Source organism: Acomys russatus, chromosome 4, assembly GCF_903995435.1.
Source record: "Acomys russatus chromosome 4, mAcoRus1.1, whole genome shotgun sequence".
Classification (NCBI taxonomy): Eukaryota; Metazoa; Chordata; class Mammalia; order Rodentia; family Muridae; genus Acomys; species Acomys russatus.
In genome coordinates, this window is record NC_067140.1 from 5,038,996 (window position 1) to 5,063,701 (window position 24,706).

At 47.7% G+C, this 24,706-nt stretch overlaps 1 protein-coding gene across 2 annotated transcripts in view; it reads right to left on the reverse strand.

Annotated features, from left to right (window-relative positions):
* Positions 1-1,334: 1,334 nt before the first annotated feature.
* The window catches only part of Edem2 (ER degradation enhancing alpha-mannosidase like protein 2), a 29,513-nt gene continuing 6,141 nt past the window's right edge, over positions 1,335-24,706 (reverse strand). The window contains exons 3-10 of one of the 2 annotated variants that reach the window (XM_051143600.1): positions 23,338-23,443; positions 16,604-16,729; positions 14,232-14,443; positions 11,094-11,235; positions 10,000-10,124; positions 8,151-8,295; positions 5,228-5,349; positions 1,335-2,281 (exon numbers count right to left, since the gene is read on the reverse strand). In XM_051143600.1, the coding sequence (XP_050999557.1) occupies positions 1,793-2,281; positions 5,228-5,349; positions 8,151-8,295; positions 10,000-10,124; positions 11,094-11,235; positions 14,232-14,443; positions 16,604-16,729; positions 23,338-23,443 (1,467 nt within the window). In that variant the 3' untranslated portion in view covers positions 1,335-1,792. The remainder of the gene's footprint in view (positions 2,282-5,227; positions 5,350-8,150; positions 8,296-9,999; positions 10,125-11,093; positions 11,236-14,231; positions 14,444-16,603; positions 16,730-23,337; positions 23,444-24,706) is intronic. The other variant, XM_051143599.1, reaches the window with a different exon arrangement.

Here is a 24,706-nt window from a genome sequence, read left to right on the forward strand (position 1 = left end):
GAGGACCTGGATATCAGAGGACACTGCAGAAACATACTGCTAATTACCAAATATATGAGTACTGCTTAGGTTCTGATTTCTTTGTTTGTTTGTTTGTTTTTGTTTTTCAAGACAGGGTTTCTCTGTGTAATAGCCCTGTCTGTCCTGGAACTTTCTTTGTAGACCAGGCTGACCTCAAACTCACAGAGATCCGCCTGCCTCTGCCGAGTGCTGGTGTCAAAGGTGTGCACCACTCCACCCAGCTAGGTTCTGATTAATCAAATATAAATTTATAACACAATAAGAATGTTGGACATGAATTAGATATTTTTAGGTGTTAAGGAATAATTGATCACTTTTGTAGTTATGTTTTGACAATGAATCTTGAATTATTTTTTGAGACAGGAGCTTATCATGAAGCTCAGGCTACCCTTGCCTCAGCCTCCCAAATACTGAGATTATACACGTCTGATGTATCCACTTGCAGAGATATGGTCACTTTGCAGTCTATGAATTTTATGGAAATAAGGAAGGTTGTTTGTTAGCCTACCACCTTTTGGACTTTCATCCATCCCTCCATCCATCTACTCGTTCATGCACGTGAATGTGTGTGTGCACACGTGTCTGTGGAAGCCCAAGGAGGACGTCAGGTGTCCTGCTGTCACTCTGCCTTACTCCTTTGAGACAAGGTTTCTCACCAAATCTGGAGCAAGAAGACAGTCAGCAAGTCCCAGTGAACCTCTAGCTCCACTCTCTGGTGCTGGGTTAAGGTTGTGCACGGCCACGGCCACGTTTTTGTGAGTTCTGGGATTAGAACCCATGTCCTCACGCATGGGCAGTGTTCTCGCCCACCGAGCCATCTCTCCAGCCCCAAGTCTACCATCTTTGAAGCTAATTTTGTAGGAGTTGAATGAAAAGTGCACGCGTGGCCACCATTTTGCCCTGTTTTTCCTGATGTACAGATGCTCCTGTACCAGAAGACCCCCGTGGACCCTCTACATGAAGGCTGCCTAGTTCCCCCCGTTATTAACATCACACTCTTTTCTTTTACCCTTCCTTTCTTTTTGGGTGCATGTGTGTGGATCCCAGAGGATGACACCCAACGTCTTCCTCCATTGCTTTCCATCTTGCTTTTCCAGAGGATCTCTCACTGAGTCAGCTCAGCTGGCTGACCACTGAGCTCCAGAGATCCACATGCTCCCCCCCCCCCCACATTCCCCATGCCCAGCACTATGGCTACAGACACTGCTGAGCCAGGCTTTCACGTGCATGCTGGGGGTCACCAACTGAACCCACCTTCAGTGCCCGCCGAACCTGTTCTTCATGGAACTTACGCTAATGTCACTTTATATACCAGCTAGTTTATCTCTCTCTACCAGAATCTAGTTCCAACAGGAATAAAATCAGTTTTCTTTGTTTTCTGACTCTCTGGGGTTATGGCTGGCACCCAGAGGTGCTTAATAAACCTCTATTGCCTAGAAGGACACGTGGATGAAGGAGGCAGTTAAAAGCTGAAAGCATGTGTTGGAAAAACCAACAAAGAAATGCTGGTGACATCACCTTCCCCAGAGATGCCAGAGAAAGAAGAAGGATTCAATATTTAGCCCTGGGGCTATGTAGACAGGCACCTCAGTGTTTAGTCCCTTACCAACTGGCTGAGTGGGACAAGCAATATTCATGATTGTTTAGCACAAATCCTTTTTTTGAGCAAAATCTCACTAAGAGTCCAGTGCGTACAACTTGATAGCCAAAAGCAGATTTATTATTAGAGCTCAGTCTCAAAAAAATAAAAATTAAAAAAATTATCCAGTGGTTATGAGGAATCTAGGAAAACCTGGCCTAGCAGTGCCAGTTTAGAAGTAAAGGGCTGGCTAGGGCAGCTGAGAAGTGGGGTTCTCTGCCTCCCCCTCGGCTGCTCACGGCTTTCAGGTGAGGAGTGTGTGCCTGGCCCTGCTCGGGGCTCCCAGGGCCCCGAACTCATGGTCTTTCTCTGAGCTCTGGACCTGCTCTGTCTGAGAGAGGAGAGCTCCCTCACCAAGTCCTCCACCTCCCACTGCTCCTCCTTCAGCCTCCGGCAACAGTGCAAGGCAGCAGGGTCAATGGGGTGCGCCTCCGTGTTGAAGATGTAGCCCCCAGCTCCCAGGATGCACTCCCCATGGGGGGTCATCACAGAGTCAAAGGTGGAGCCGTTGTTGTGGATGAAGTTGTTTGGGTGAAAGAGAAGGTAGAGGTATTTCACAGTCTCGGCCAGGAAGAAAGACTCCATGCGGTTGTCAAGCTTGTGGTCCCGGAGGTCCTTGATCTGCCAGGGGAGGGAGGAGGCGAGTCAGAACAGCAGCGCGGTTAGGGAGTAAGGGTCAGGCAGCCCCTTTAGAAACTGCTCTGCCACTAGACAGCTTGGGGCTTTTGGGTGAATCACTTCTTTCCGCCACCATCACCTCTCACCTGAATCGTGACAAACTGGGCTTCCTGCTTCCATCCTTCCCCTGCCGTACATGTGGACTGTAGGTCTTACCTGTCCCGTCTCATGACTCTGGGATATCTCATTTCACACAGGCTGGAAACCTGAGTGTGTCAGGTCCCTGCTCCCTCTCTGCCCTCATTTCTTCCTGCTTGAATCCTTTTCTTGCACTAAGCACACTCTCACCTGAGGGTCTTTGTGAACTTTTTAAAAATACAGATGTAAGGAAGTGAGGGAGCCAGCTAAGAAGCTGATGGGGGAAACAAACAAACAAAACAACAACAACAACAACAAAGGACCTCTGCCCCTGTGCCTCTGAGCTTCCTGAACGCTGCTGTGGTCTCTTTACCCTTCTGTACTCCTTCTATCATCTGGCCACATTTAGACAGACAGTTAGGTGACAGACACAGCTAGATGTAAGTCCTGCGCACTGTCTAGTACGTGGCCCCAGAGTTAATATTATTGAAGACTGGAATAGAAGAGCTTGTGTTTGACAACAGACCACTATGGAGGGACACTGGGACTACTTGGCAAGCTGCACTGAAACCAATGTAGCTTGTAAGCTTATTGCTAAATAACTCCTGGAGCTGTGGGAAAACATCAATGTATCCATCTGTTTCTGACACACTGCTCATGACAAACAGCGACACAGTATTCCTGATGTGCCCTTCCTTGATGAGGGTCAGGCTTTCGCTATGGTAAATAACTAACCAGGGGTCAGCTGTAGAAAAGTTTAAACGTTCACAGGCAGAGATGAGCAGGGCAGTTTACTGCAAATGCTTCTTTTAGCTTCTTAGATTTGCCAATACCCTTAAGGGAAATTAATTCTCAATGGACATTTAGCTTGCACAATACTGTGACTCAACTATGGACTCAATCAAAAACCAAGTCAGATTTTCTTCCCTGTTTGACAAGGAGTGAAGGGCTGTTCCCATCATGTACCTTGGGAGGCCTCCAGGAGACCTTCTTTTCATGGAAACAAGCTTTCCCAGTGGACTTACTGCTTTGGCTTTTCAGAGAACTAAACACACTGGAAGTCAAAACAAAGCACTGCTTTACTATCCCACACACTACAGGTCTCCTCTATCAATAAATGAGTCTAGCAGGGATGTAGCTCAGTGGTAGGACACTTGCCAGCACACAGCAGCCGCTAGCTGGACTCTTTAGCACTATACTTTACTTATAAAATATTGTCACATTAAATTTTTTTGCAAAAGTTTTGCTGTTTTGTTTTGAATTCCACACCCCAACACAAACTCTATAGACTCTCAGGACACCCCCAGCGCGTTCTCTTCTACATCTGTTTTATGTGTATCCAGCGTCTGCCTGTGCCTCGCCTGTTGGGTCCTCTAAGAGTGTCAGCTCTCACCAGGCGTGGTGGCACAAGCCTTTAAAGAATCCCAGCACTCGGGAGGCAGAGGCAAGTGGATCGCTGTGAGTTCAAGGCCAGCCTGTTCTACAGAATCTAGGACATCCAAGGCTAACAGAGAAACCCTGTCTTGAAAAACCAAAAAAAAAAAAAAAAAGAGGAGAAGACCAAAGTTTGCAGCCCAAGCTGACCAAATCCTACTCTCTGCTGTGCCGACAAAGGCGCCCTGTGATCTACCCCTCCCTTTCTGAGAGCTGCTCTCTACCAGTCCTCCTGTTTACTCTCCTCCACTCCAGCCACACTGGCTGCTTTTCTGTCTCCCTGACACATTTTCCTTACTTTTCCAATAAGGAACTAAAATGAGAGCTCATCAGAGCAAGGGTCCCCATCTGCCTGTGTCTCTAACCCATGGCCCAGAACAGTGCCTGGCACATGTAAGCCGTACTTACAGTAAGTACCTGAGAGAACAGAACTGTTTATTAAGGTGTCCATGTTTGAATACAGGGCTATAGAGCTCTAGATTTCCTCTCTTAAGATTCACTTAGGGGCTGGAGAGATGGCTCAGTGGTTAAGAGCACCACCTGCTCTTCCAGAGGTAGTGAGTTCAATTCCCAGCAACCACATGGTGGTTCACAAGTATCTGTAATGTGATATGATGCCCTCTTCTGGCGTGCAGGTGTACATGCAGGTAGAACACTCTATACATAATAATAAATAAATAAATATTTTTTTTTAAAAGATTCACTTAAAAAGTCCGCAGACAACTCTTTCTACAAACCTCACTTTGAAAAGCATCACTCTGACAGAAGAGGACCACTGATGCAGGCAGAGGTAAGCCAAGGGCTTAGGGTCTAGTCTATCTTGGTAGCTAGGCCCCTGCCATTTGTAAAACTCCATTTTGGTTGTGACAATTCCAGTAACTACAATAATTTGGCTTCTAGAAGTAATTAACTTGTTTCTTCATACGTTTGACTGCCCACGGACCCCACATAATGGCCCCTAGGAAAGATGTCTGCCAGTCACCTACTGCTCTTTAACTGTCTACCTCACCATCTACCTCTAGCGACAACAAACTGCAGGCCCAGGAGAAGCCTAGCCTCCTTCCATGAGCCCTCCACTGTGTCCTATAACTATACCATCTCGTAAGGGGACACTGGGCGTACTTCTTAGAGGCCCTCTGTAGATTTCTTTCCCCAAATAAGGCCTGCACTGCCATGAGTCACTCTGCCCTTGCCTGCCTTTCCTCCTTGCTGACCTTTCACACTTCCACCAGACACATGGCCTTCAGCAAGCGTCTGTTCCTAAGTTTAGAACCACTCCCTTCTGGTGATAAGGCTCCAGCACTGCCAAATCACCACTATGGCTTCTGAGTGGCAAGAGGTGACACTTCCACTTCCCCGGGCCCCTGAAACACTTACCGTTGCAAATCCACACTCCACCTTGCTGATTTTCTCAATGGACTCCACAGCATCTCTCCCAAGTTCTAAGAGAGTGGGGTCTCCTGTGGCACGGTAGAGGTACATTGCACTCTCGATGAGTTCTGTAAAGCCAAGCAAACTTTAGTGGCTGGGCAGGCGTGGCAGGGGGCCTGCTCAGGGAAGGCAGCAAAGAACTCCTCCCCGCCAGGACCTGGTCTGCCCAGCCCCCTGAAGAGAATCAAGGCATAGCTTTTGGGACTACTTGGCAAACTGCAACCAGTGAACCCAATGCAGCCTATGAATTTATTATTAAATAAGTTCTGACAGTGTGAAGACTGTGAAGGCTGAATGTGTCTGTCTTTGATTCTCAGAGCCAATGTGCACAGGTTCTGGAGCTCAGTGGGGCACAGCAGACCCCTGTCCCCCAGGGAGAGAGAGGCAGACAGGCTCTGGGATAGAGAAGGTAGCAGAAGTCGTGACCTGATCTGCAATGTCTGTTACCTCCCTGACTTCACAGTGTACTCTGTCTGACTGGCAAGTAGTCCCAGCGGCAATGTGACAAGAACACCATGGAATACAGCTCTGGGAAGGGGCATTTACCCAACATGTGCAAGACCCTGGGTGCGATTCCCAGCACCACAGAAAAAGGAAAAATATTAATTATGACACATTAGCTGGGCGTGGTGCCACACACCTAAGATGCTCGCACCTGGGAAAGGATGGCATGAGGGTCAAGAGTTCTAAACCCCCCTCACGTGAGCTCAAGGCTACAGGAGAGTGTGAGAAGGTGCTCCAGATGCCCTGAGGGGTCCTAGTCTACACCGCTGCTGCTGGACTGTGGCGCTCAGCCCGGCCCCTTCCTCAGCTGGATGTCGGCCAACAGGCGTGGACCCAGGTAAGACTACTTGTCCTTAAAAATATATGTTTATTGCTTTTAAACACATGAAAACTTGTTATGGGAAAAATGTTTTTTTGTTGTTGTTGTTGTTGCCGATAGCCTCGGTGGGCAAAAGCGAGAGCTTGTTATGTTTCTCTTCCTTTCTTTCCTCAGGTTCCACAGGTTAGGGTTAGGGTTAGGGTTCGGGTTAGGGTAGCTGGCCTTGACTTCTCAGCGATCCGCCTGCCTCTGCCTCCCTAGCACTGGGATTACAGGCGCCCGCCACCATGCCCAGCTTCACTGTTCTCTACTTCACACTTACCTCTTCTCAAATAAAAGACCGCCTCTCTCTTCCCTCCCCCAGCATCTCCTCTGGTCTTCTCCTTTCCTGGCCCTCGCTTCTGATGTGAGCTCTAGCTCTCACTCACTCTCTCATCTTCTCACTTCTGTAGTGATGGGGGGCAGAGCCAGGGCCACGCACATGCTAGGCCCACCACCCACCACTGAGCCACATCCACAGCCTCCTCATCGACTCTTAGTTTGGAGAACAAGTCTCTGCCTGTCTCCTCAGATCTCCTGACCCTTCCTCCCTCGTTCCACGATCCTCTAAATAAAAGCTAATTCAACTGTTCACATTCTAGGGTGCATTCCAGAGCAGATGGACACACGCAGAAAAGACAGTGCTCTCCTGGGAGGCCGCCCTTTGCTGCTGGGAGCTGGCTGGGGCAAGGCCAATTTGTTCTCTTTTTCACACATGAGCTTACTGTGTGAGCCAGTGCTTTGCTGTATGTCACCCTGGTCAACTCTCAAGGACAGTCCAGGGAGGTAAAAGCCTTTCGAGGACTTCAGGCTAGGTTCTCTAACTGCCACTGAAGACCACGCCCAGCCTGGTGGTACACACCTTTAATCCCAGGATTTGGGAGACAGAAGCAGGCAGATCTTTGTGAGTTCGAGGCCAGCCTAGTCTATGTGGAGTCCAGGACAGCCAGGGCTACACAGAGAAACCATGTCTTAGAAAAACAAAACAAAAAAGAAGAAGTCATGAGAACAAATGTCTGAGAAACAGCAAGAAGTGCAGTCCGTGCGGAGTCCTGCACGTGACGGCCGATGCTCTACTGGTACCACAGTACTCTTCTCCCCTCCAAGTCCTACATCCCCTGGCATGAGAGGAGGAAAGGAATGGGGCAGAGAACACAGGACAGCAGGAGGCACGAAGAACGCAGATCTTGTGGCTCAAACGAAATTCAGGTGGCAAGGGAGGACGTGCAGAGACTCCCGTGTGACCTGACTTACACTGGGCCATGTGCCTACCTCCTGACTAATCTCGGCCTCAGCCTCCCTAGCCCTTCCTTCCTCACAGCTCTGAACTTCCCTGCAATGAATCAGAAGACATCAGAGCTGGCAGTGAACTTAAGACAGTGTCCAGTCTGTGGTCCTCTCCTTGATTCTGACCTGCCAAGACAAGAGTTGAGACTCGATGGCCTAAGGTCCACAGTTCTAACATTCCATAGTGTAGGAGTAGACTTTTCATAAACCACTGACACAAGTGGCCTGCAGTTCATGATGTGCTGGTGGCAGAAGTCCCCAGGATTCAGCCTGCCTGGCATCTCTCTTTTTTATCATTTCTCCAAGTTTCAAAGACACTGGACTTAGACAGGAGACCTGGGTTCTGGTCTTAGCTCCTACAGTTAACTGTCTTGGGTGAGCCTCTTCAACTCAGCAGAACTCAGTTTCCCTCCTGAGGAGGAAAGCCATCAAGAGCCATTAGAAGCCAGGTGTGGTGGCACATTCCTTTAATCTGAGCACTCAGGAGGAGGCAGAGGTAGGCAGATCTCTGTGAGTTTAAGGCCAGCCTGGTCTACAAAGAGAGTCCAGGACAGCCAAGGCTGTCACACAGAGAAACCCTGTCTCAAAAAGCAAAAGAGAACAAAACAAAAAAAGAGCCAGTAGAGAGGACAGAAAAACAGCCTGGAGAGCATCTGTGAAGGGTTAATGTGTGAGGAACCAGAGCCTGCAGGTCAACCACAGACCAAAGACTCTGCTTACCCGGTCGAAGTGGGTAGCCTTCTCGCTTTTCCACTGTGTATCCCTGAGGAATGTTGTAGAATTCTGGTAGCCCCCCAAATTGCTTCCATACAGTGTAGTAGTTGAGGAAGGTCCTCATGGCATTGTCAATATCCCCAATAAGGCTCTGTGGAGAAAAAAAAAAAAAGGTCATCGGGTCAGCAGACTCAGGCTCAGAGTCCACAGATAAAACCTCACAACCAATTGATATCTAGGGAAGAACAAAGCAAAGTCTTGGAAGCCAAGAGTGCTGGTGTCAGCCCTGAGGCCAGCCACTGACTCTGCAGCCCTGAGCCACAGAGTGAACCTCTCAGGGCCTTGACTGTAAGACATAAAACTCAACACCTATCTCGTTCCTTGTTGAGGACTCTCTGAACCTCCATGGTCAGCGTCTGCCTCTATCAGTCTTTTACCTTGGAGAGCTGATCCAAGATTCTAAGTGCAGGGGAAAGACTGACATGTTGAGACTCACGAGGACCCCACACCTCCAACAGATGGCCATGCTTACTAGTGGCCTTTTTATTACCTTATTCCTTATGTAGACCTAAGAGAATGAGAGTGCTGTTTCCCTATACCGCGAACAGCCTTTTGAACATGCTGTTCTCTGCTTTCTTTATTCATTCAAGAATATATCTCGGTCTTCTTCCATGTATACAGAGAGGACCCGCCTATTTAGACAGCTGCCCAATATTCTGTCACAGAGAATCAAGTTTCATCCATTCTATAACTACTCATTTGGCTTGTTTCCAGTCTTTTGCCATTTGTTAAAACAGTTAATGCCACAATGAATACTACCTACAAATCACTTCAAGCATATGAAAATGTATCTGTAAGACAAATATCCAGAAATAGGATTTGTGGGTCAGAGAATATATGTTACTGTTAAGTCTATTTAAAGAACCCTTCCTTCCTTCCTATCTTACAGACAGGCTCTTCCTATTTGGCTCTGTCCTAGAACTTGCTATGTGGACCAGGCTGTCTTGAACTCACAGAGATCCATTTGCCTCTGTCTTCCAAGCATTGGAATTAAAGGTGTGTGCCACCATGGCCAGGCCACTGTCCTGCTTCTATTTAATAACTTTAAAATGTTAATTATTGCTCCTAGTGCTTTACCGTAGTGCAATAGCAATCTTTCTGTTCGTGTTTCCTTGACTCTTTATGTGTGCGTGTGTGGATGCATGTGTGCTCCTGTGCAAGTGTGTGCATACGCCAAAGGGAGGCTGCTCATTCTCACGGCCTCTGAAGTGTCTTTCTCTTAATGCTTGGGAGGCAGAGGCAGGGAGAGCAGCAGTTCAAGGCCACCCTCCATTACACAGTGAACTCAAGGCCAGCCTGGGGTAGATGAGGGCCTGTCTCAAGACAAAGCAAAAGGCATCATTTAGATTACAAAAATATTTTTGCACATGAAATATTTAGGTATAGGTAGGGGTAGATTAGATGGGCTCGAAGGTCTCTTCTAACTGTAATTCTATCAGGCTGTATCAGGGGTAAAAAATCAGGATGGTGGGCAGGGCAGGCCACCGTGTCAAGTAAGGAACTGGACACAAATGCCCAGTGGAAAAGTAGCTGTTGTCAGTGGCTATTCCTATGCAGCCTGTGGCAACACTGCACACGGCTGCGGGTGGCACCGCACCTGCAGGCACCTGGGCGCTCAGCTGCTTAACGCTCTCTTAGGTAGAATCACGTCTCTGCCCAGCTTGCTTTGGCTGCTTCTTCCACGCACCACCCCCAGAGCACTCAGCAACTAGAGCTCCTCATTGGATACATTAGAGTAAGCTTGCTTGCATTGTCATTCCACAGAAAGATGAAGCCTCTCTTTGACAAGTCCTACCTGAAGGCCAGGCCAGTAGGCCTCCAAGGACTGGAAGACTGGCATGGACACGGTCCCCTTGTACATCTGCACCCAGAGGTACCAGTCATCGAAGTAGGTGTAATTCCGAATAGCCTTGTTGTACTCTGCATCGTGGGAGGTGAGGTAATGGACACAGGTGAGTGAAGGAACAACAGAAGCATGCACTTATGCCTAGCCCCGAAGCACACTGGGACACATTGAGGGAAGCACAAGCGAAAGGAACACAGGTTCAAAGCCCCGCCTCAACTCTAGCCCACCACTAAGACAGTGCATAATAAATATAATCTGGACAGACAACGAACCAAATACAGACATAAATTCACGACCTCTGTCAAAGACGTAATAAGAATTTAAACAACCCACGCTCAGAGCTTGGTGCAGTGTTTGGTATGTCAATGTTACCCAATAAATATGTACCAAATGAATCAACAGCGGCTGTAATAACTATTACTGTGTGCTTGACAAGCTGACATGACAATTATTGCTAGTGTTCAGTGGCCTGAAAGGTCAATGTATTTACTGACCAGCTAAGTGTGACCCTCTGCATATAAAGGACTGGGAGAAACTCAAAAATGAGTAAGGCGCAGGGCAGATGCTGACGGCTCTACACTTGGAGGGGAGGCATACTGCCTGCTAGGCAGGACACACAGACTAAGCTCTGATGGAAGGATGGAGGGTGGACACATGGAGTGTCCGTACTCCAGCCTGTCATTGGTTCCCTATGTGGGATGAGCAGACGTTTGTTCATGTCTCCCCAGGAACAGTGTCACACAGCAGAGGAAGAGGTGGGAAGAGAAAGAGTTTAAGGTTATCCTTGGCTACCCAGAATTTGAGACAAGCCTAGGCTACATGAGACCTTGACTCAAAACCAGAAATAAATAATCAAAACCAAATAGAACAAACCTAAACCAAAAAAACCCTATAAAACAGAAAAAGAAAATATTTAGAGCCTCCTGTGGTGCTGAACGCAGAACGTGTGGATTCTGTAGGACTGCGCAGAAACTTGACATACACAACAAAGCACAACCAACGGGAGAGTCATATAAAAAGCCCCCTTACCCTGCCCCTTTTACCTAGAAACATGGACATGAGCTTCTTATCCTGAAGAAGGATTGCTCCTTTTACCAGGTACTCAAAATAGGAGTCCACACCGGCCCCGATGCCTGCGTCCTGGGCCACCCATTTGCCAGTGAGCACATCGATGTGATTGCCAACCTAAGAGAAACACAGTACTTAGGAAGGACCCAAGGCCCAAGAAGGACCTATCTAGAGCTCTGAGTGCCTGCTTAGACACCAGGCAGGCACCTCAGTGCTTCCTTGCGACATGCAGGCTACGGAGGAGAGCGTGCGGCTATGCCACAGCCCATCCTTCCTGCACATCTCTGCTGTGGAGACGTGGCCCACAGCAGCTTTGAAAGGACTTACTTAGCACACTAGACAAAATGAAAAAGAGGGCATGTATGTGGGAGACGATAACTTGTTTCTAGAATCTGTCTCAGACTCAAGACACGAGTTTGTGACTCCAGTGTCTAGAAACCCAAGACAGCTGGGGATGAAGCTAACAGCAGAGTGTCTGCTTAGCAGTCGCAAGGCCCTGGTTCAATCCCCAGTATCAAAAAACCAAAAGCAAAGGAGCTCACACACACACACACACACACACACACACACACACCCTACTCACACTCAGGAAAGACCCAGGAAGCTGATAGAGATATTGCTTCTGGACGGTTGGGGGCCTGGGGTGAGAGGGGACTCCACCAGTGTCACTGGGTACCCTTTGTGTATGCTTTGGTTTTTGAATCCCATGACTTTAAAGCCTTTTAAAAGGAATGTTAAAAAGGAGATTTTGTTTTGTTTTGCTTTAAGCCAGGCAGTGGTGGTGCACACCTTTAATCCCAGCATTTGGGAGGCAGAGGCAGGTGGATCTCTGTGAGTTCGAGGCCAGCCTGGTCTACAGAGTGAGTTCCAGGACAGCCAAGGTTACACAGAGAGACCCTGTCTTGAAAAACCCTAAAAAAGGAGGTTTGTTTCATTTTGTTTTGTTTTTGTATAACCTGGAGAGTCCAAGTTGGTTGGCAATCAACTGAAAAGACACAGCTACGACGTATACTGTGTGAGTGCGGGGGCCCCTCACCAAGGAAAACTGGAGGAAGTTCATTCCAGAGGTGAGTTCCTGGAAATACAAGTAATGGAGGAAGAAACAGACGAAAGAGGCAAGGAGAAGCAATCCATCAAGGGCTGTGATGAGGAAGGTCTCTACAGGAGGTTACTGAAGGCAGACCCATGGGGTCTGGAGGCTGCTGCAGGAGATGCCCCTCAGAGTGAGCTCACCACAGACATCACAGCAGCAGTCACTGGTGGAGACCTGCTCATAGGGCCTGGAGCTACCAGCCAAAAGCAAAGCAGGTTAATCTCCAAAAGGATGTGGGTGTTGACAGGCCAGGCTGCACAGGGATGGAAAAGGAGAGAGGGCACCAAGTCCACCACAGCCTAGTGCTGGCACAAAACCTGTCTGCACTGGACTAAGGTGCTACCATGGGCCTCTAGGGTGGCATCTCAAGGGATTTTCTAAATTCTCAGACAAGCTCCACTCTCTGAGCTCACAGCACCAAATTTTATGTAAAATCAAAATCACTTTCTTTCTTCCTTTCTTCTTCTCCTCCTCCTCCTCCTTTTTTGGTTTTTCAAGACAGGGTTTCTCTGTGTAGCCTTGGCTGTCCTGGACTCACTTTTGTAGACCAGGCTGGCCTCGAACTCACAGAGATCCATCTGCCTCTGCCTCCCAAGTGCTGAGATTAAAGGCATGCGCCACCACAACCGGTTCTTTTTTTTTGTTTCTGTTTTTGTTTTTTTTTTCTCGAGACAGGGTTTCTCTGTATAGCCTTGGCCATCCTAGACTCACTTTGTAGACCAGGCTGGCCTCGAACTCACAGAGATCCGCCTGCCTCTGCCTCCCGAGTGCTGGGATTAAAGGCATGCGCCACCACGCCTGGCTTTCAGCATAGTTGTTAACATGTTAACACCATTGCTCAAATATCTGAGGACCAGAGTGGTTGAACAACTTGAAGCAGGGCCAGCAGTTGAATCTAGCACCGAACTGAATCCAGCATTACTGTCTTGATTGCTTTGGATTAACTACTGTTAGTGTCACTGTCTCATCCCTTTTCAGATTTGAAATCAGCTTTGAGAATTGGTTGGCCCAGAATGTGTTAAATTTCCATTTATTAATAGGAACTGAAGGGAAAATGAAGCCCTAGGGTCAAGTATGCTTGGGAAAGACATTTCTTTACTATTGCACTTAATAACTTTTATTCTGTTCAAGTTCTTTATAACTTTTAAAAAAAGAAAAAGAAAGAAGAGAGCAAAAGTAAAAGCAAAACAAAACATAAAAACCTATACCACATGCAAGAATCCCCTAATTTAATTGTTCTGATTTTTTTTCCACAGAACAGCCATTCGACACCTCTCAGTACTGGTGTTCTATGAAACACGGCTTTGCTACGCGGATGGTCACTAAGGGGCCAGGTGAAGTGATAATCTATAGCCAGTGAGTCAGACGTGGAAAGTATATGACTCCTTCCTATGATTAAGAAAGGCTCAAAGAGTAACATAACCCTGTCCCTCCAAGGGCGAGGTATCTGGCTCTCTCCCTCCTGTGCTAGCGGGTTTTGTGTCAGCTTGACACAACTAGAGTCATTTTGGGAAACAGAACTTAACTGAGAGAATGCCCCAGGAGACTGGCCTCTGAGCAAGTCTGTGACACATCTTGCTTGACAGAGAAAGACCTGGCTCACTGTGAGCAGTGTAACACCTGGGCACTCTCAGAAAGCCAGCTGAGCAAGCCACAGGGCACAAACCAGTAAGCAGCACCCCTCCATGGCCCCTGATCAGTTACTGCCTCCAGGTTCCTTCCTTGAATTCCTGACCTGATTTCCCCAGGTGATGGACTAAAGATGAAATAAACGCTTGCCTCCCCAGCTGCTTTTGGTCATGGTGTTGTATCACAGCAGCAGAGACCCTAACCAAGACACCTTCCTGTGGCAAAATGTAAACAGAGGCTCAGTCTACTTTTGGTATCGTGGGCCACTCCTACAACCACTGTAAGATTGCCTTGGATAAACCCTAACTCACGCCTTAGACCTCTGGGTCTCATAAGTGGGGGCCGCACAGAGGCCTTGACTTACACAGGAAAGTAGCAACAGCTGACCTACCAGCCCAATGTCTGACCGGCTCTCCCAGAGGCGCATCAGGGCCACTCTGGCCACATCTTCGAACACAGGGTCACCGGTGAGGCTGCTCAGGGTGGCAAATTCCACAATGAAGGTCCCAATCCCCGCTGTACAGGTAACAGGAGTCTCTCCAGGATTCACGCCACGAAGCAGGTTCACAGTTCCATAGGGCATGCCCGTGGGGGTCTGAAATGCTAGACCGTCAAAAACGTATGACTCCAGGTAGAAGGAGAGAGGGATGGGTGGTTTGATGATAGACCCCAAGCTTCAGGCGCTGGTCAGCACTTCTTCCTTTTTTTCCCCGGGTAACTGTTTTGTGTCTGAGCCAGAGAAAGCTGTATGTCTCACTGTAGGACCCTTAACCCAGGACCCTGATCTGCCTAACCTAGATGCTGTCAAACACTGTGCTATGTAACCGTGGGCTCCCACCGTGACGAGGAGACCTGGAAAGAGCTGCCGCACTGCCCGCCTCCTGTTAGCCAGCACAGCTTTTTATTTTACTTTACTCCTCTATTCTCACCCTGTGCCTTCCAAAGCCAGGCACATAACTGAGTGTGAAGCAGGCCAAACTTATGCTTTAGGCAGTAGTGGGGCCACACCGGAAGTCACTCACACTCTCACCAAACAAAACAGATGGGCAGGGGAGTCCATTTTAGATCCTTGATTCAAATAAAAAGTTCAGGGACTAAACTATTTTTAAAATAAAATCTAAAAATAAGATGACAACCAAACCACTGATAATACCTCCCTACTTACAGGTAGGAAAATTACGCCTGTAATAAGTGACTCAGCTAAGGGTCACATAGCAGAGTCACTCAGGAAGGGAATTGGTAATGCCTGCCCTGACCCCACCTCTTCAAATCCAGCCCAGCGCTCTGCCCATCCTACCCCGTGTCCAGGGAAGAACTTGACAATGAGCCCAAGACAGAGATTTCCTCTCCTACCCCAAAGGCCAACAATGGCAGAGCAATCCGCGCGTCACCAAGTTGTGACCTAAGTTGTCAAAACTCGTAAGTGCTACAAGCCCTAGACACTTTGTCTGCTGGAGGAACGAAACTTGCTTTCTGGCACAGGGCAAGCAAGGAGACAGAGTCACAGGCAAGAAAGGCTCAAAGGAATATCTTAGGGACAGGCAGTTGGTATTAAAGGAAGGGTGTAAGAATCCATTCCTGACCTACAGAGGTGACACACTAATGCTGGCTTTCTAATTACTCAGTATGAACTTTAGAATATATTACTCAGTGCAAATAATTTTTAAATGAGAAAAAAGAAATAGAAGGGGCAACAAGGCAGTCTTCTCTGCGGATGAATCACACAGGACATGTTTGTGAGGAAACGTGTGGCTGTGAGCCATGGGCTATGAGACCTGAACCCAGCTCACCCTCCCGCCTTGGCCTTCCCCAGGGCTGAGAGGCGAATGCTGCACTTGAGAGACAAATAAGTGAGATGGCCAAGGAGCTAGCAGAATGCACGCCGTGGCAGTCATGTGTTTGGGTGTGAACATCCCTAGACGTCTACCACACCCAGAAGAGAACACAGCGTCCAGCTGATGCTGCTGAGCCCAGCAGTGATGGCCCCACTGGATAAAAACAGTAAGGCCTGGCGTGTAGTCCTGAACATGGCTTAGCCACAAAAACCAATCTCTCTCATCTGGTTTGCCAAGCGTCTTCTCCTGTCTCACCCCAGCTCAGCCTTCCAAAAGCACATCTAGCAGGTAAGAATTATGCTTGGCAGAGAAACTGAGCAACAGAGCAGGAGAGGGGCATGGTCAAGATCCCGGTAGCAGAGAAAAGCCTAGAACCTGTAGCTCTTAATGCTCAGGCCAAAGATATTCCCTGGGGCCCTCTTATTCTAGCAGCATGTGGCCTGGGAGCGGGCAAGAGGGCTCCCTCAAAATAAATGCAAGGCCTGTGAACCAATGGAACTCACTTTTAGCCTATACCTGTAAACAGTAGTAACCCCAGCTTAGCCATCCTGGGCCAAGACCCTCAGCAGACCCTTAAAATGCTTAGGCCTCTCCTGACTTCTATAGTGAATGGTTTCTACGGGGGCAGACATAAAGATGAGGTTTTAAAATAAAATCAGGGGGAAACTCCAGCACTGCCATTCTTGCCTCCAGGCAGAGAAGTACAATTAGAGCCAGATGTGGTGGTCAGCCCAGCACTTGGGAGACAGAGGCAGGGCCGTCAGAGCTCAGGGTGAACCCTGTCTACACAGCAAGCTACAGGCCAGGCACAACTACACAGCGCAACCGTAGCTCAAAGGAAGACAGGAAAAGAGGGGAGAACCAGCTGGGCTCCGTGTCCTTGTCATGTCCATCGTGTCCGCCCACCCCACCTCTGCCTGGCTCTTACCTGGGAGAAGTTTTCGGGCTGCCTCCTCTGCCATTCTGAGGAGAGGTCCGGAACAGGGCCACCCAGCTTCCACTTCCACACCAGCCTTCTTTGACAGGAGGTGAGCAGAAAGGAGTCCTCCTACCACTGGAGAGGGCACAGAACACCAGTGTCAGGGCCCTGGACCACTGCTGGAGTGCCTCACTGGGAAGAAGCTAATGAAAAAGCCACCACCACCCAGGCAAAGTGTCGTACACCTCGGATCCCAATGCCTGGGAAGTAGAGGCAGAGTTTGAAGCCAGCCTGGACTACAAGTGAGATAAAAGCCAATTCTGTCCGCCTTCATAGTGCCAAAAGGTGCTACGGGAGCTGGGGACAGTATCAATGCCTTCACAGCAGAGGGCCCTGAATGCTGACCTACTGACCTATCCAACAAAGTACATCCACTGCTGCAACAGTGGCGTGGCTACTGTGGAGTAACTTACTACTTTCTGGTTATATTTGAGGCTTATTCCACAGGAGGGAATTTATGTCCCAGTAATGTAGTAAACCTGATCAAAAGCCCATGGTAAGGAAGGCCACAGGCGCTAGGGGTGACCCTACTACTGTAGGGCTACTGAACAGACATGCTATCAAACTGCCTTCTAAGTGTTTATTTTTACACCCACCGATTAGTGCTGCTGAAGGAGCTTCTCTGGGAGGAGTCAGTACTGTAGCCTTCCACCTGTTCTCAGTGCGGAGATCAGCGCTCATGACTGGCCAAACTGCTGAGAACGAGTGACTCCTGAGTGCTCGGCCCTCAACAGAGTACCTATACTAAGCTACTTCCTCAGGGCTCAGGGAGCTTCCCAGGAGGGACGGTGGGGTGAATCTAAGAGGGAGAGGATGGAAAGGAGTGCTGTGGACCTGACGTGGTTGTCACACTCATGAGCTCACAACAGCTGTGGTCACCACACAACTCAAGCTAGTGAGCTTCCAGTGTGACTGGGACAGGAGCCCATGAGGGTCCATCCCTGGCTGAGGAGCCATCAGTAACTGATGGCTCTTAGGGGTTAGGGGATCATCTTCTTCAGGGGCGTGGCCACTGGTGGGTTGCCCATCCGAGAGCGGATGACCACATCCCATGTGCAGGCAGCATTAACTAGATATGAAGGTTGGAGAAGTGTGGGGGATGGTTTTGAAGGAGTGGGAAGAGGGATTTAGGTTGGATATGACCAAAGTTCATTATATCCATCTATGAAATTATCAAGAATACACTTTAAATGGGCCATTGAGATAGCTCAGTGAGTTAAGGTACCTGTGAGTTCCATCCCCAGGGCCCATATGGCGAAGGAGGGAATGAATTTCCCCAGTTGTTCTCTGCCCTCCACACACACGCTATGTCATTGTGCATTCACTCACACCCATACAATAAATACGCAAATATAATACAACTTAAAAATAAATCAAAATATTCTAAAGCAGTGGCTCTCAACCTTCCTAATGCTGTCATCTTTTAATATAGTTCCTCATGTTATAGTGACCCCCACAACCATAAAATTATTTTTATTGCTACTTCATAATGGTAATTTTGCTACCATTATGAATCATAATGCAAATATCTGTGTTTTCTGGTGATATTCGACGTCTCCTGTGAAAGAGTCATTTGAACCCAAAGGGGTTGCAACCCCACACAGGTTGACAACCACTGTTCTAAAAAAGTCACCTCTTAATCCCACATACTTGACAGCATTAGCAAAGTATTTCCCTTGGTGGGTCACAAAAACAATGCCTGCCCTTTGAAGTCTCCATTACAGACCAAGATATAGATGCCACTGCCCCCTCTGCAGAAATGAATCTTAAATTTCAGAGAAGCAAAGTGACTTTCCCTGTGACTTGTCACCTGTCTGACAGCTGGTACGACAGTCTATCCAGTTCTGAAGCTCTGCACACTTCAGTCTGTCACTCTTCCGTTACCTTTTGCATGTCATGGGATAAGAAGGTAGCTTACTGCTACCTCCACTTACGTTTTATTTTGATTCATCACACAATATTCAGAACGTATAAAAAAGACAGAGACTTGAGCTGGACGTGGTGGTGCACGTCTTTAATGCCAGCACTAGGGAGGCAGAGGCAGGCGGATCATTGTGAGTTCGAGGCCAGCCTGGTCTACAAAGTGATTCCAGGACAGCCAAGGCTACACAGAGAAACCCTGTCTCGAAACCCTGCCCCCCAAAAAGGACAGAGACTTTACCATTGAAACTAAGGCTAATTAGATACCAGGAAGTGACCTCTGACAAAAAATAGGCCACCACGCCCGGCCCTCTTAACCTATTCTTATAGAGCAAATATTTCTTTCAGGACTCACTTCATGCAGGGACCCTTTATCAGATGACTTGTTTGGCCCAGCCCTGTCTTGTCTCAGTTTCTCTTAGCCCTGAAGGAAAGAAAACCAAACAGGCCAGCCTGGTCTACAAAGTGAGTCCAGTACAGCCAAGGCTACACAGAGAAACCCTGTCTTAAAAAACCAAAAAAAAAAAAAAAAAAAAAAAAAAAGAATAGGTTAAGAATAGACCCTGTGAGTTTGAGGCCAGCCTGATCAACAAAGTGAGTCCAGGACAACCAAGGCTACACAGAGAAACATTGTCTCAGAAAACAAACAAACAAACAAACAAAAAGAATAGACCCTGCATAATTCCATGAGTGAACATTAGGAAAATTACAGGCTTCAAACCTTGGCACCAAAGTTTTAATTACTGTGTTAAAGAGATCCATGAGACAAAAATGCCTCTAACCCGTAAGCCCCTTGCCCAAGGACAGATACTTCTGGAAGTGCTGGAGACTCTTGTTTGTGGGAGATAACAAGTCCTCGTTTTCACCCCCTAACCAAGTTTGTTTGCCTGAATTGTACCGCCTGTGCTTGATCATGTGTAGGTGGGAGGGACGTGGGCAGGAAGTATGAAAAGATGCACGAGGCTTGCCCCTGACTGAATGTGGGTCGGAAATATGTCAGGAGATATGCCTGACCCTGATTGGACTTGATGGGAAACATGGTGGCCTTATGGGTCTGCCTTTTTGGTTTGTTTGTTTTTTTCCAAGACAGGGCTTCTCTGTGTGCTTTCCTGGACTTGCTTTGTAGACCAGGCTGTCCTAGAACTCACAGCAATTCGACTGCCTCTGCCTCCCAAGTGCTGGCATTACAGGCCTGCGCTACCACATTCGGCATGGGTTTGCCTTTTTAAGTCTCTGCAAAATGTGGCTTGTCACCATTTTCTGGAAATGCTGAAAAGGTCCTGGCCAGCGTCCATCATCCTGGCCAGTGTTTAATTGAAGCTTGCTTCAAATTTGGCTCAAAAATTGTGGAACTGGCCTTTCCCAATTCTCAGGTTTAACAGTTAGGGAACAAAATGCCCCCAGAGGTAGTGACTACAACCAGAAATGCACAAATTTTAGTCTCAATACACAGGAACCCGATGGTCCAGAGAACCTCAAATGTCAGCCGAAAGGGGGCTTTGTAGAAATCTGACCGCTTCGGGATTGTGCAGAGCTAGAGATCAAACCCAAGACCCTACCACAGCTGGCAAGTGCGCCACGCTAAACTACACCCCCAACATAAAGAGGGGCTCTGTAGGTGGAACCTTGAGTCTCACAGCAGAAATCAACAAGAATATATTTGGGGAGCGGCGAGCCACATTCCATGCAGGCCTCAAAGAATCCAATTGGCGAGGATTAGAAAAGGAGCCTATGGTAAATAATACAAATAAGATGTGTAAATCTTCGAAAAGCATTGTGAAAACAAAGCCTTATGGATAACAGCATAAGTAGAAGTAGATCAAGGTGACCCACCACTTCAGATGGAGGAATTTTCCAGAGAATGGAAAATAAGTATGAGAGATATATTTAAAGAAATGAAAGAGATTAGAAGTAATTCGGGCAATGGTGGCGCATGCCTTCAATCCCAGCACTCCAGAAGCAGAGGCAGGTGGATCGCTGTGAGTTTGAGGCCAGCCTGGTCTACAAAGTGAGTCCTGGACAGCCAAGGCTACACAAAGAAACTCTGTCTCAAAAAACAAAGCAAAAAACCAAAACCAAAATAAAAATAAAATGTCTATAGATAAAAATATTATAAATGGAAATTACATGATTTACTAGTATGTAAAATATACCCGAAGACTTAGTAGACTTAAAGACAGCCCAAAAGTTATCCAAAATGCAACTTGAAGGTACGAAATGTTCCTCAGATACAAGAGCAACTCTGGAGAAAAAGTAGAATTCTATAGACGGATGGATGGGTAGATGGGTAGATGGGTAGATGGATGGATGGATGGATGGATGGATGGATGGATGGGTGGGTGGATGGGTAGATGGATGGGTGGATGGGTAGATGGATGGATGGATGGGTGGATGGATGGGTGGGTGGATGGGTAAATGGACGGATGGAAGGACAGATGGATGGATGGAAGGACAGATGGGTGGATGGGTAGATGGATGGATGGAAGGACAGATGGATGGATGGATGGATGGAAGGATAAATGGATAGATGGGTGGGTGAGTGGATGGATGGAAGGATGGATGGATGGATGGGTGGATGGGTAGATGGATGGATGGAAGGATAGATGGATGGATGGATGGGTGGATGGATGGATGGGTGGATGAATGGATAGGTGGATGGATGGATGGGTGGATGGATGGAAGGATAGATGGATGGATGGGTGGGTGGGTGGAAGGATGGAAGGATGGATGGATGGATGGATGGATGGATGGATGGGTGGATGGATAGATGGATGGATGGATGGATGGGTGGATGGATAGATGGATGGATGGATGGATGGAAGGATAGATAGATGGGGAAAGATGGGGGGAGAGGCAGTATCTGAACTTTCTCAACCAAGGACAAACAGCAATTTATAGACCCAAGAATCCCAAGCAAGATAAAAAGAAACCAACATCAACATACACTAATATATATACTTCAAATGCATATATTATAAAATCTCAAGCAAGTTAGTAAATAAATACCCCCACACTCCCCCACACTTTTCTGGCTGTCCTCGAGGTAACAGTGGGTGAATCCCCCCCCACACACTTTTCTGGCCATCCTCGAGGTAACAGTGGGTGAATCCCCCCAACACACACACACTTTTCTAGCCATCCTCGAGGTAACAGTGGGTGAATCCCCCCCCACACACACACACTTTTCTGGCCGTCCTCAAGGTAACAGTGGGTGAATCCTCCCAACACACACACACTTTTCTGGTCGTCCTTGAGGTAACAATGGGTGAATCCCCCCCCCCCCCACACACACACTTTTCTAGCCATCTTCGAGGTAACAGTGGGTGATGGCTGCATCCAGTTCACTGTACTATCTTCTCAATGGTCATAGGTATTTACTTTTTTTCCATAATAAAAGCATTCTAAAAGGACAGGTAGCATGAGAATAAAAAACAAAAACAAAGACATGACCATGAGGTTGGCAGACTATTTCTTAACAACAAAATGAAACTAGGAGACAGTGGAAACTTTTCTTTGATGAACTAAGATAAAAAATCATTAATAGAGGCTATACATGCAACACCTCCCAAAGACGGAAGGCAGTGGGACAAAGGCGTTTTTGTGTAAACAAAACCTGAGAAACTTTGCCAAGAGCATACCCATACAAAGGAAAATTCTAACGTTCTTTAGACAAAAGACGGATTACACATATAATAAGGCCTGAGACGCAACAGCAAAGTCTGTCAGGAGGTAGTAATGGGCTGGGGAGTCGTTGTAAAGGGCTTGCCCTGTAAGCATGAAGACCTCAATCCCATCCCTAGCACCCATCTGAAAAAAAAAAAAACAGTGAGTGTGAAGGTTCATGCCTGTGACCCCAGTGCTGGGGAAGCAGAGGCAGGAGGCTCCCTGGGGCGCAGTGGCCCTGCAGGCTAGCACAGTCAGCGAGGCCCAGGTCCCAGGAAGAGACCCTGTCTGGAAAACAAGGTGAACAGCTCCTGATGACTAAGTCTGGGAGCTGGCCTCTGGCTGTACACATCCGTGCACACTTCCATGAGCACACATGCATGCAGAGGTGCTAAATACGCAGCACACCTGAACTTAAGTGTAAAGAACGAACTATGCAACTACAGCGCCATGTGTCAAGATGCTCGCCTCTGCATCGCGTCCACCATTCAGGAAGAGAACAGAAAGTGTTCACGACTTTAGTAAGTTGTTTAGCGATTTGTTAAGAAAACTATTTTAGAGAATAGCGTGCACAACTTCAACCTTAATAAAAGGAAATGGGATCTGGGTGTGGTGGCTCCCGCCTGTGATCTCAGCACTCAGCAGGCTGAGGAAAAAGGATGGCTTTGAGTTTGAAGCCAGTTTGTACTACATAGTCAGCTGTAATTCGGCCTTGGCAAAAGCAAGAGACCATGTCTTAAAAACAAAAACAAAAACAAAAAACAAAAACCTAGCAGGGAGTGGCAGTATACACCTTTCAACCCAGCATTAGGGAGGCAGAAGGGGGCAGATATTTGAGTTTGAGGTCAGCCTGGTCTAGTTTCTGGCTAAACCCAGCCAGTTTCTAGCCAGCCAGAGTTACATGTATGACTATGTCTCAAAAACAAAAGAGAAAAAAAGAAAATAAACCAAATCAAATGTCATTTCCATCATCCCACAAAGCCCCACTGGCTAACAACTGTTATTTACTCCAGGAAGACAGCAGCCTTGTCAGTCACTAGTTTGGACTCAAGACCTCATCTGCCTACCCCTCTCCTACAGGCCAACGGAGGCGCCCTCACCTCGGATGTTGGTTTCGAACACAGAGGCATTCACGTCGATATCAAAGTCCACATTGTCCTGGAGGACCTCCACCACTCTTTGGAATTCAGAGGTATTCCCCAAAATCTGAAACGAAAGAGAAGCTTGACCATATGGCTCCCCTGAGCATAGGAGCAGTTCAGATGCTGGGCTGACCATCGCTTTTCAGTCAGAACCTCTCTGTCCTGAGTTCAGTTACGCTGAGCCAGCAACCACGCAGAAACACGGTCTGAGCAACTTTCTGGTACCCATTAAATAGATCCCATATAAACAACGCGGAGATCAGCAGTGGACATCAATTGTTTGTACCTCACTTGTCCTTTCCTTTCCACCCTGTGGAAAACAATACCAGTTGCTGCCCAGACATCTATATCCGAGAGCTTCCTGCCCCAGAGGCCAAGAGCCCTGATGCCACCTGCCATTCTCAGCTGCCTCTGCTGTGAGAGGGCACTGTCACCGTAACTGCGACCCTTGTGAAGTACACCAGACACACCTTTGGGAACAAATCTTCCCTAACAACAGACTCAGCCAGCATGGCTTTTACTTGGCCCCTGCGATTTCTGGAGTGCTGGAAGCTGTGGGGTACAAATCATGGGAATAAAAGCCTATGGTGGGAGACTAGGAAGCTACGAAGAGCCGGTGTCTGATGACGTCAGTTAAGTAGCTGACTCATTGCTAGGAAAAAAAAATGAACTCTTGGCTTCCTTTTCTTTTCTTTTTTGAAAAATTTAATTATTTTGTGGGTTTGAGTGTTTTGCCTCCGTATAAGTGTGCCACATTCACACTTGGTGCCCTCGGAGATCAGAAGTGTGTGTGTATGCCGGGGAGAGGGGGTTGAGTCTCCTCACACTGGAGCTAACAGATGGTTGTGAGCCACCATATGGGTACTGGGACCTGATCCCAGGTCCTCTCCCAGAGCAACAGTGCTCTTAAAAATCTCTGGGCCATCTCTCTAGCCCCCAAATTGTATGCTTAAAGGATGAATCTGCATTTTCATTCAGCTTTGTGGTTCTTGTCCATTTGAAGCTGACGGGGACTGAGCCCATGGCTGCAGGCGTACGGCAAGTGTTCTATCAACTAAGCCATGGCTCCTCCTTTCTTTTCCTTGGGAAAATAAATGTTTAAATTACCAGCCAAATGCTAGATATATGTTTCTACATATATATGTGTGTATATACATATACGTTGTATGTGGATATACATATATGTAGGGAGAGAGGGTGTAGGGAAGAGAGAGAGGGAGAGGAGAGCTATATACACAGAGAGTAAACGTGTTTGCTTTTTGTTTGTTTGAGATGTCCTCATACAGCCCAGCTAGGCCTCAAACACACTGTAAGGCAAAAACGGCCT